This window comes from Thalia democratica, chromosome 9 (assembly GCF_965202585.1).
Source record: "Thalia democratica chromosome 9, ktThaDemo2.hap1.1, whole genome shotgun sequence".
In the NCBI taxonomy this organism is placed as follows: Eukaryota; Metazoa; Chordata; class Thaliacea; order Salpida; family Salpidae; genus Thalia; species Thalia democratica.
In genome coordinates this window covers 33,448,616-33,462,753 of record NC_139173.1, presented here as the reverse complement: position 1 = coordinate 33,462,753, position 14,138 = coordinate 33,448,616, and the positions used below count along the sequence as shown (strand labels likewise).

The following is a 14,138-nucleotide window of genomic DNA, read 5'->3' as shown; positions in this document are numbered from 1 at the left end:
GTTATATTTATTTTAATATTAAATACTGGGTTGCTGCTATATACAGAAGTACAATGATAATTTGTTATATTTATTTTAATATTAAATACTGCGTTGCTGCTACATACAGAGAGGTACAATGATAATTTGTTATATTTATTTTAATATTAAATATTGGGTTGCTGCTACATACAGAAGTACAATGATAATTTGTTATATTTATTTAATATTAAATACTGCGTTGCTGCTATATACAGAAGTACAATGATAATTTGTTATATTTATTTTAATATTAAATATTGGGTTGCTGCTACATACAGAAGTACAATGATAATTTGTTATATTTATTTTAATATTAAATATTGGGTAGCTGCTACATACAGAAGTACAATGATAATTTGTTATATTTATTTAATATTAAATACTGCGTTGCTGCTATATATAGAAGTACAATGACAATTTGTTATATTTATTTTAATATTAAATACTGCGTTGCTGCTATATACAGAAGTACAATGATAATTTGTTATATTTATTTTAATATTAAATACTGCGTTGCTGCTATATACATAAGTACAATGATAACTTGTTATATTTATTTTAATATTAAATACTGCGTTGCTGCTATATACATAAGTACAATGATAATTTGTTATATTTATTTTAATATTAAATACTGCGTTGCTGCTATATACAGAAGTACAATGATAATTTGTTATATTTATTTTAATATTAAATACTGCGTTGCTGCTACATACAGAAGTACAAGGATAATTTGTTATATTTATTTTAATATTAAATATTGGCTTGTTGCTACATACAGAAGTACAATGATAATTTGTTATATTTATTTTAATATTAAATACTGCGTTGCTGCTACATATAGAGAAGTACAATGATAATTTGTTATATTTATTTTAATATTAAATAATGGGTGGCTGCTACATATAGAGAAGTACAATGATAATTTGTTATATTTATTTTAATATGAAATACTGGGTTGCTGCTATATACAGAAGTACAATGATAATTTGTTATGTTTATTTTAATATTAAATAATGGGTGGCTGCTACATATAGAGAAGTACAATGATAATTTGTTATGTTTATTTTAATATTAAATATTGGGTTGCTACATACAGAAGTACAATGATAATTTGTTATGTTTATTTTAATATTAAATAATGGGTTGCTATACATACAGAAGTACAATGATAATTTGTTATATTTATTTTAATATTAAATATTGGGTTGCTGCTACATATAGAGGTACAATGATAATTTGTTATATTTATTTTAATATTAAATATTGCGTTGCTGCTACATAGAGAGGTACAATGATAATTTGTTATATTTATTTTAATATTAAATAATGGGTTGCTATACATACAGAAGTACAATGATAATTTGTTATATTTATTTTAATATTAAATACTGCGTTGCTGCTACATAGAGAGGTACAATGATAATTTGTTATATTTATTTTAATATTAAATATTGCGTTGCTGCTACATACAGAAGTACAATGATAATTTGTTATATATATTTTAATATTAAATACTGGGTTGCTACATACAGAAGTACAATGATAATTTGTTATATTTATTTTAATATTAAATATTGCGTTGCTGCTACATACAGAAGTACAATGATAATTTGTTATATTTATTTTAATATTAAATACTAGGTTGCTGCTATACAGAAGTACAATGATAATTTGTTATATTTATTTTAATATTAAATACTGCGTTGCTGCTATATATAGAAGTACAATGATAATTTGTTATATTTATTTTAATATTAAATACTGGGTTGCTACATACAGAAGTACAATGATAATTTGTTATATTTATTTTAATATTAAATATTGCGTTGCTGCTACATACAGAAGTACAATGATAATTTGTTATATATATTTTAATATTAAATACTGGGTTGCTACATACAGAAGTACAATGATAATTTGTTATATTTATTTTAATATTAAATACTGCGTTGCTGCTACATACAGAAGTACAATGATAATTTGTTATATTTATTTTAATATTAAATACTGCGTTGCTGCTATATACAGAAGTACAATGACAAATATATTAGATTATTTATTTGATTTAATATTAAATACTGGATTGCTGCTACATACAGAAAAGTACAATGATAATTTGTTATATTTATTTTAATATTAAATACTGGGTTGCTGCTATACAGAAGTACAATGATAATTTGTTATATTTATTTTAATATTAAATACTGCGTTGCTGCTACATAAAGAAGTACAATGATAATTTGTTATATTTATTTTAATATTAAATATTGCGTTGCTGCTACATACAGAAGTACAATGATAATTTGTTATATTTATTTTAATATTAAATACTGGGTTGCTGCTATACAGAAGTACAATGATAATTTGTTATATTTATTTTAATATTAAATACTGCGTTGCTGCTACATAAAGAAGTACAATGATAATTTGTTATATTTATTTTAATATTAAATATTGCGTTGCTGCTACATACAGAAGTACAATGATAATTTGTTATATTTATTTTGATATTAAATACTAGGTTGCTGCTACATACAGAAGTACAATGATAATTTGTTATATTTATTTTAATATTAAATACTGGGTTGCTGCTATACAGAAGTACAATGATAATTTGTTATATTTATTTTAATATTAAATACTGCGTTGCTGCTACATAAAGAAGTACAATGATAATTTGTTATATTTATTTTAATATTAAATATTGCGTTGCTGCTACATACAGAAGTACAATGATAATTTGTTATATTTATTTTAATATTAAATACTAGGTTGCTGCTACATACAGAAGTACAATGATAATTTGTTATATTTATTTTAATATTAAATATTGCGTTGCTGCTACATACAGAAGTACAATGATAATTTGTTATATTTATTTTAATATTAAATACTGGGTTGCTGCTATACAGAAGTACAATGATAATTTGTTATATTTATTTTAATATTAAATACTGAGTTGCTGCTACATACAGAAGTACAATGATAATTTGTTATATTTATTTTAATATTAAATACTGCGTTGCTGCTACATACAGAAGTACAATGATAATTTGTTATATTTATTTTAATATTAAATACTGAGTTGCTGCTACATACAGAAGTACAATGATAATTTGTTATATTTATTTTAATATTAAATATTGCGTTGCTGCTACATACAGAAGTACAATGATAATTTGTTATATTTATTTAATATTAAATACTGCGTTGCTGCTACATACAGAAGTACAATGATAATTTGTTATATTTATTTTAATATTAAATACTGGGTTGCTGCTATATACAGAAGTACAATGATAATTTGTTATATTTATTTTAATATTAAATACTGCGTTGCTGCTATATACAGAGAAGTACAATGATAATTTGTTATATTTATTTTAATATTAAATACTGCGTTGCTGCTACATACAGAAGTACAATGATAATTTGTTATATTTATTTTAATATTAAATACTGGGTTGCTGCTATATACAGAAGTACAATGATAATTTGTTATATTTATTTTAATATTAAATACTGCGTTGCTGCTACATACAGAAGTACAATGATAATTTGTTATATTTATTTTAATATTAAATACTGGGTTGTTGCTACATACAGAAGTACAATGATAATTTGTTATATTTATTTTAATATTAAATAATAGGTTGCTTCTACATACAGAAGTACAATGATAATTTGTTATATTTATTTTAATATTAAATATTGGGTTGCTGCTATACAGAAGTACAATGATAATTTGCTATATTTATTTTAATATTAAATACTGCGTTGCTGCTATATACAGAAGTACAATGACAAATATATTAGATTATTTATTTGATTTAATATTAAATACTGGATTGCTGCTACATACAGAAAAGTACAATGATAATTTGTTATATTTATTTTAATATTAAATATTGCGTTGCTGCTACATACAGAAGTACAATGATAATTTGTTATATTTATTTTAATATTAAATATTGGGTTGCAGCTACATACAGAAGTACAATGATAATTTGTTATATTTATTTTGATATTAAATATTGCGTTGCTGCTACATACAGAAGTACAATAATAATTTGTTATATTTATTTTAATATTAAATACTGCGTTGCTATATACAGAAGTACAATGATAATTTGTTATATTTATTTTAATATTAAATATTGCGTTGCTGCTACATACAGAAGTACAATGATAATTTGTTATATTTATTTTAATATTAAATACTGCGTTGCTATATACAGAAGTACAATGATAATTTGTTATATTTATTTTAATATTAAATACTGCGTTGCTTCTATATACAGAAGTACAATGATAATTTGTTATATTTATTTTAATATTAAATACTGGGTATCTGCTACATACAGAAGTACAATGATAATTTGTTATATTTATTTTAATATTAAACACTGCGTTGCTGCTATATACAGAAGTACAATTATAATTTGTTATATTTATTTTAATATTAAATACTGCGTTGCTGCTATATACAGAAGTACAATGATAATTTGTTATATTTATTTTAATATTAAATACTGCGTTGCTGCTATATACAGAAGTACAATGATAATTTGTTATATTTATTTTAATATTAAATACTGCGTTGCTGCTACATACAGAAGTACAATGATAATTTGTTATATTTATTTTAATATTAAATACTGCGTTGCTGCTACATACAGAAGTACAATGATAATTTGTTATATTTATTTTAATATTAAATACTGGGTTGCTGCTATATACAGAAGTACAATGATAATTTGTTATATTTATTTTAATATTAAATACTGCGTTGCTTCTACATACAGAAATACAATGATAATTTGTTATATTTATTTTAATATTAAAAACTGCGTTGCTGCTACATACAGAAGTACAATGATAATTTGTTATATTTATTTTAATATTAAATACTGCGTTGCTGCTATATATACAGAAGTACAATGATAATTTGTTATATTTATTTTAATATTAAATACTGCGTTGCTGCTATATACAGAAGTACAATGATAATTTGTTATATTTATTTTAATATTAAATACTGCGTTGCTATATACAGAAGTACAATGATAATTTGTTATATTTATTTTAATATTAAATACTGGGTTGCTGCTATACAGAAGTACAATGATAATTTGTTATATTTATTTAATATTAAATACTGCGTTGCTGCTATATACAGAAGTACAATGATAATTTGTTATATTTATTTTAATATTAAATATTGCGTTGCTACATACAGAAGTACAATGATAATTTGTTATATTTATTTTAATATTAAATACTGCGTTGCTGCTATATACAGAAGTACAATGATAATTTGTTATATTTATTTTAATATTAAATACTGGGTTGATGCTACATACAGAAGTACAATGATAATTTGTTATATTTATTTTAATATTAAATATTGCGTTGCTGCTATATACAGAAGTACAATGATAATTTGTTATATTTATTTTAATATTAAATACTGGGTTGCTGCTATATACAGAAGTACAATGATAATTTGTTATATTTATTTTAATATTAAATACTGCGTTGCTTCTACATACAGAAATACAATGATAATTTGTTATATTTATTTTAATATTAAAAACTGCGTTGCTGCTACATACAGAAGTACAATGATAATTTGTTATATTTATTTTAATATTAAATACTGGGTAGCTGCTATATACAGAAGTACAATGATAATTTGTTATATTTATTTTAATATTAAATACTGGGTTGCTAATACATACAGAAGTACAATGATAACTTGTTATATTTATTTTAATATTAAATACTGCGTTGCTGCTACATTCAGAAGTACAATGATAATTTGTTATATTTATTTTAATATTAAATACTGCGTTGCAGCTACATACAGAAGTACAATGATAATTTGTTATATTTATTTTAATATTAAATACTGCGTTGCTGCTACATACAGAAGTACAATGATAATTTGTTATATTTATTTTAATATTAAATACTGCGTTGCTGCTATATACAGAAGTACAATGATAATTTGTTATATTTATTTTAATATTAAATACTGCGTTGCTATATACAGAAGTACAATGATAATTTGTTATATTTATTTTAATATTAAATACTGCGTTGTTGCTACATACAGAAATACAATGATAATTTGTTATATTTATTTTAATATTAAATACTGCGTTGCTGCTATATACAGAAGTACAATGATAATTTGTTATATTTATTTTAATATTAAATACTGGGTTGCTGCTACATACAGAAGTACAATGATAGTTTGTTATATTTATTTTAATATTAAATACTGGGTTGCTGCTACATACAGAAGTACAATGATAATTTGTTATATTTATTTTAATATTAAATACTGCGTTGCTGCTATATACATAAGTACAATGATAATTTGTTATATTTATTTTAATATTAAATACTGCGTTGCTGCTACATACAGAAGTACAATGATAATTTGTTATATTTATTTTAATATTAAATATTGGGTTGCTGTTACATACAGAGAGGTACAATGATAATTTGTTATATTTATTTTAATATTAAATACAGCGTTGCTGCTACATACAGAAGTACAATGATAGTTTGTTATATTTATTTTAATATTAAATATTGCGTTGCTGCTACATACAGAAGTACAATGATAATTTGTTATATTTATTTTAATATTAAATACTGGGTTGCTGCTATATACAGAAGTACAATGATAATTTGTTATATTTATTTTAATATTAAATACTGCGTTGCTGCTATATACAGAAGTACAATGATAATTTGTTATATTTATTTTAATATTAAATACTGGGTTGCTGCTACATACAGAAGTACAATGATAATTTGTTATATTTATTTTAATATTAAATACTGCGTTGCTGCTATATACAGAAGTACAATTATAATTTGTTATATTTATTTTAATATTAAATACTGGGTTGCTGCTACATATAGAAGTACAATGATAATTTGTTATATTTATTTTAATATTAAATACTGAGTTGCTACATACAGAAGTACAATGATAATTTGTTATATTTATTTTAATATTAAATACTGGGTTGCTACATACAGAAGTACAATGATAATTTGTTATATTTATTTATTTTAATATTAAATATTGGGTTGCTGCTACATTCAGAAGTACAATGATAATTTGTTATATTTATTTTAATATTAAATACTGCGTTGCAGCTATATACAGAAGTACAATGATAATTTGTTATATTTATTTTAATATTAAATACTGCGTTGCTGCTACATACAGAAGTACAATGATAATTTGTTATATTTATTTTAATATTAAATACTGGGTTGCTGCTATATACAGAAGTACAATGATAATTTGTTATATTTATTTTAATATTAAATACTGCGTTGCTGCTATATACAGAAGTACAATGATAATTTGTTATATTTATTTTAATATTAAATACTGGGTTGCTGCTATATACAGAAGTACAATGATAATTTGTTATATTTATTTTAATATTAAATACTGCGTTGCTGCTACATACAGAGAGGTACAATGATAATTTGTTATATTTATTTTAATATTAAATACTGCGTTGCTGCTATATACAGAAGTACAATGATAATTTGTTATATTTATTTTAATATTAAATACTGCGTTGCTGCTATATACATAAGTACAATGATAACTTGTTATATTTATTTTAATATTAAATACTGCGTTGTTGCTACATACAGAAGTACAATGATAATTTGTTATATTTATTTTAATATTAAATATTGCGTTGCTGCTATATACATAAGTACAATGATAATTTGTTATATTTATTTTAATATTAAATACTGCGTTGCTGCTACATACAGAAGTACAATGATAATTTGTTATATTTATTTTAATATTAAATACTGCGTTGCTGCTATATATAGAAGTACAATGATAATTTGTTATATTTATTTTAATATTAAATACTGGATTGCTGCTATATACAGAAGTACAATGATAATTTGTTATATTTATTTAATATTAAATACTGCGTTGCTGCTACATACAGAAGTACAATGATAATTTGTTATATTTATTTTAATATTAAATACTAGGTTGCTGCTACATACAGAAGTACAATGATAATTTGTTATATTTATTTTAATATTAAATACTGCGTTGCTGCTATATACAGAAGTACAATTATAATTTGTTATATTTATTTTAATATTAAATACTGAGTTGCTACATACAGAAGTACAATGATAATTTGTTATATTTATTTTAATATTAAATAATGCGTTGCTGCTACATACAGAAGTACAATGACAATTTGTTATATTTATTTTAATATTAAATACTGCGTTGCTGCTATATATAGAAGTACAATGATAATTTGTTATATTTATTTTAATATTAAATACTGGATTGCTGCTATATACAGAAGTACAATGATAATTTGTTATATTTATTTTAATATTAAATATTGCGTTGCTGCTACATACAGAAGTACAATGACAATTTGTTATATTTATTTTAATATTAAATACTGCGTTGCTGCTACATACAGAAGTACAATGATAATTTGTTATATTTATTTTAATATTAAATACAGCGTTGCTGCTACATACAGAAGTACAATGATAATTTGTTTTATTTATTTTAATATTAAATACTGCGTTGCTGCTACATACAGAAGTACAATGATAATTTGTTATATTTATTTTAATATTAAATACTTGGTTGCTGCTATATACAGAAGTACAATGATAATTTGTTATATTTATTTTAATATTAAATACTGGGTTGCTGCTACATACAGAAGTACAATGATAATTTGTTATATTTATTTTAATATTAAATACTGGGTTGCTGCTACATACAGAAGTACAATGATAATTTTGTTATATTTGTTTTTATATTAAATATTGGGTTGCTAATACATACAGAAGTACAATGATAACAATTTTAGTAAATTTATTTATTTATTTTAAATACAAAATATTGGGTTGGTGTTATGTAGAGGAGGTAAAAGGATAAATTTATTATGTCTTTTAAAACATATATATACTTTATTGATTGTTTTAATACTAAATACTGCGTTGCTGCTACATACAGAAGTACAATGATATTTTGTTATATTTGTTTTTATATTAAATATTGGGTTGCTAATACATACAGAAGTACAATGATAATTTGTTATATTTATTTTAATATTAAATACTGCGTTGCTGCTACATACAGAAGTACAATGATATTTTGTTATATTTGTTTTTATATTAAATATTGGGTTGCTAATACATACAGAAGTACAATGATAATTTGTTATATTTATTTTAATATTAAATACTGCGTTGCTGCTACATACAGAAGTACAATGATATTTTGTTATATTTGTTTTTATATTAAATATTGGGTTGCTAATACATACAGAAGTACAATGATAATTTGTTATATTTATTTTAATATTAAATACTGCGTTGCTGCTACATACAGAAGTACAATGATATTTTGTTATATTTGTTTTTATATTAAATATTGGGTTGCTAATACATACAGAAGTACAATGATAACAATTTTAGTAAATTTATTTATTTATTTTAAATACAAAATATTGGGTTGGTGTTATGTAGAGGAGGTAAAAGGATAAATTTATTATGTCTTTTAAAACATATATATACTTTATTGATTGTTTTAATACTAAATACTGCGTTGCTGCTACATACAGAAGTACAATGATATTTTGTTATATTTGTTTTTATATTAAATATTGGGTTGCTAATACATACAGAAGTACAATGATAATTTGTTATATTTATTTTAATATTAAATACTGCGTTGCTGCTACATACAGAAGTACAATGATAATTTGTTATATTTATTTTAATATTAAATATTGCGTTGCTGCTATATACAGAAGTACAATGATAATTTGTTATATTTGTTTTTATATTAAATATTGGGTTGCTAATACATACAGAAGTACAATGATAACAATTTTAGTAAATTTATTTATTTATTTTAATACAAAATATTGGGTTGGTGTTATGTAGAGGAGGTAAAAGGATATAAAGGATATAAATAGGTAAAAGAGTTAACTTATTATGTCTTTTAAAACATATTTATATAATTTATTGATTGTTTAATACTTGGTTGCTGCTACATAGAAGTACAAAAAAAGTTTTAAATTTTATATAAAATATTTTATACTATTTTGTTACATGTCGTTTTGTTGCTGCTACGTTGAAAGTATATAAAAGAGATTATTTATTATAAAAATTATCATTTATCTTTTTTTTTCTACCTTTTCATCTTCCTTATTTTGTAACAACTTTGTACATAACAAACTAAAACAAAGTTTGTTTAATATTTTGTAGTGTAACTGTGTTAAATGAATTAATAAATTATTTTAATGCTAATAACTTTGTAGTCGCTTGCTTAATAATGTTTATTATAAAATATTATTATTTTATTTTCTCAAGTACATTTATAAAAAATCTTTACTAAAAAACTTAAAATAATCATACTTCTCTTCTATACATGATTTTAATGATAATGCTTAATGCTAGTTTGTTTTAATATTTTCTAAAGTCTTTAAATCTTTATTGGAACAGTAAACATTTTAAGCATCTTTTAAATTTTATTCTATGAGCCTTCAGATAATCCTATAAAAAAACAATATAAAGTGCTAAGTTAAAGAGGTTCATTAAAATTTTATCAGAAGAAAAGCTGGATTAAAATAAAATCTATAGACTCCAAAAAGTAGTTATGCCAGAAAAGTAGCTAACCAATGAACTATTAATGTAATTAGTGTTTAGTAAAAATCAAATTAGATCTTACATAAGCCTTCTCATCCAGTAAATAAGCGTATAATTTTATTATTTTCTAAATCTTTAAATTATTAATAACATTTTATTTAGATTTTAACTTACAAATCAATGGCAAACTTTTATTTTATTTCTAACACAACTATGCTCTTAACAATCGTTTATAAGAAACTTTTTCAACTATTACTTTGTTTTATTGCCTCAATAAAAGCAATATTAATTAGCACACGCTTATGAAAAATTAAATTTCCCAGAAGTCATTAAAAAAACTGTTTCAAATTTAATTACAAAAGTATCATAGTCTTATGATTTTTAAGAATTTACAAAAGTCATTTATTTGTCAAAAAAAAAAATAAATAGACTTGTTTTATTGGAAAGTTAAAAGTTACTTAAATATTATTAAAATTATTGAATGTAATACAAAAGTAAGGATTTCAGATTATAAATTAAGCTGCAAATACAGAATTAATTATCAAAGCTACAGGTATTACAATGAAATTCCTGTATTAATCTTTTAAATTTACTATTTTGTTTATTTCAAATAAGTTGTTGAAATACAAACTTAATTAGCAAGCTGCCAGGAAATTGTTAAACTTATTACTTGTATTAATACTTTTTTAACTTAATATATATGTTACAACAGTTAATTTATTTATTAGTTATTTTTTAATTCCTAAACTACCTTATTATCAATTTATAGTTCTCAATTTTTCTATTTAAAAAAACTGTAAATGTTTATTTTTCATTATATTTTTAAAATGCTCTTGCTTAAATTTAAAGCCCATCCCAAGTTAAAATATTTTCGCTTGAAATATAGCTTAACTAAAGATCAAATCGATATAATAATAAGAAAAAAGCTTTGAAGTTTTTTCAAAATTTAAGAATAAGGTAAAAAAAGTTGGAAATTTTTACATCTAAAGAACTTTAAATTGCAAAAATATAGACACTAAACATTGTAGAATTGGTTCATAAAGTTTTAAATATTTGCTTTAACACAGTAAATTTATCTTTAAAGTCTTTTAGTAATAAAAATAGATCTTTAAAACACTATTATATAGAAGGTCTTCTAGCTACTACTTGAATTGAAACTAGAATTATATAAATAAACTTGTAGATTTTCAACTGATTACTAAAATTAACTTTATAAAACGTTAAATTTTGTCTATATTGGTAAATTAAAAAATTTAAATTGTCAAACGATATTTAGATAGATGAATTTAATATGTTTAATACTTAGTTCAACTATGTTAAAATTGAAAACAGGAACTATCTAAATAAAATTAATCAATAAAACTTAACACACACACAATTTTATTTAAACTAACTTTAAAAAAATTGTATAAAATTTATAAATTATAAACAATGAATAATGTATCATTTGATAATCAAAACGTTGTATAAACTAGATGTAGTTAAAAATTGTCAAGTTTTTTATCAAAACTTTGTTGTGATTTGTAAAATTAATATATACATTTATTTTTCTAAGGTGTTGCAATTATATGCTACAGTAATTTTTGCATTCATATATACGGTTGATTTCACAAAAATATTAATTTGTATACTTTTTTGACAATGCAATAAAAATGAGCTTAAATCAATATCGCCTATGTGAAAATGATTAAATCACGAAAAACTTCAAAGTAAAAAAAAAAAAGTCAACCTATTTAATCTGTATTTTGTTTAAATTGTAATTAAAAGTAATACTTACAAAAGTTATTAATCTTTTTTGAACGTTTTTTTAAAATTGCAATATTTATACCCATTAAACTGAACTTTAAAAAAATTAAATCTCAGATAAAGTATCAATAAAAAAAAAACTTTTAAATAAACTTGATAGTTCCCTCAAAAGTTAACTTTTTATTTACAAAATATTTCAATGTAGCAGAAAACTAAAGTACCAACATTATTTTAGAAAATCTCTAAGGAATAAACGTTTTTGACAGTATTTTCTTATATTCTGATTTTTAATCAATAACACTAATAATAATTTTTTTAAATACGAACTATAAAATATCATAAATAATATATAGTTAATATCATAAACAGAGTTACTTCACTAGAAATATTCAGACTTTATGTTATTTAAAAAACCTCAACATTATTAACTAAGTCAAACTAAAATTTATCCCCGATCAATTATGTATACCCAATATATTTCTAGTTACTAAGCAACGAACCCTTCATTTTGCTTCTTTCGTTCGGGTTGCCAATGACAACGGTGAACGGGGACTGGTTCGGTTCCCACATGAACCTGTCCATACCATCTGTGGTTACCAGCACCTAAAAGAATGTTTTTAAATTAAAAAAAAATACAATACTTGACAATATTTTTAAATGGTTATCAAAACCTTATAGTTTTAGATAAACAAAAAAAAACCAGCTATTTAAAAATATAACTGTTTTTACTATTATAGGAAGGTTTTTGAACGTATTTATATACCATTTGCAACTTAATATCAATAGATTATTCATTTTGTTTTTTTATATTTTATTACACAAAGCTTTTCAAAACCATACAAGTTTCTTTGTCAAGTGATAAATTTTAAATGAAATTTGAATTTTTTTTTTGTGAAAAGAATAGCTTAAAAAATAACTTTAAAATATGACGTATGAATAATAATAATAATCCTAACTTAAATACGCAAGTAGCATTAAATGGTAAAACAAAATTATTAACAATCTATTAATAAACATACCTTTAGTTTTAATTACTGAATCTCTAACTTTTGTATTTATTATAATTTATTCATACGTCATAATTTATAGTTATTTTTTAAGCTATTCACTTAACAAAAATTTTTTCAAATTTCATTTAAAGTTTATCACTTGACAAAGAAACTTGTATGGTGTTGAAAAGCTTTGTGTAATAAAATATAAAAAAACAAAATGAATAATCTATTGATATTAAGTTGCAAATGGTATATAAATAACTGTTTTTAAATTTGTAAAACTTTAGTTATTTTTAAGCACATATAAATTACTTTGTAATGGTTGTAGTAACAATAAGGAGTTAGAATAACCTAAATATACTTAAAAAAAACAATTATTTTGTGGTTAATATATTTTGAAACACTTTTCAAAATTAAACTCAAATATGTGACGTCAAAAATTATGAAGAACTTAATTAGTTATTAAAAAAGAACAATCTTAGTTATGTGAAATTAAATATCATCAGATTTAAAAAAAGTGACTATTTAAAGTAATTTTTAAAGCTAGCAATGGTACCTAAACATATTGAGTTTAAAAAAAGTTGTTTTTACGACAAATTACTTATTTTCAAATTTATAAAATTATGATAAACTGATATAACTACTATTAATTAATTTCATTATTTAGTATATGCTTAA

The 14,138-nt window shown here is 22.0% G+C and overlaps 1 protein-coding gene across 1 annotated transcript in view; it reads right to left on the bottom strand.

Moving 5' to 3' along the window:
• Positions 1 to 14,138, bottom strand: part of LOC145843889 (sorting nexin-33-like) — a 47,669-nt gene that overhangs the window by 27,826 nt on the left and 5,705 nt on the right. The window contains exon 6 of the mRNA XM_082951153.1: positions 12,969 to 13,071. Coding sequence (XP_082807279.1) covers positions 12,969 to 13,071 — 103 coding nt within the window. The remainder of the gene's footprint in view (positions 1 to 12,968; positions 13,072 to 14,138) is intronic.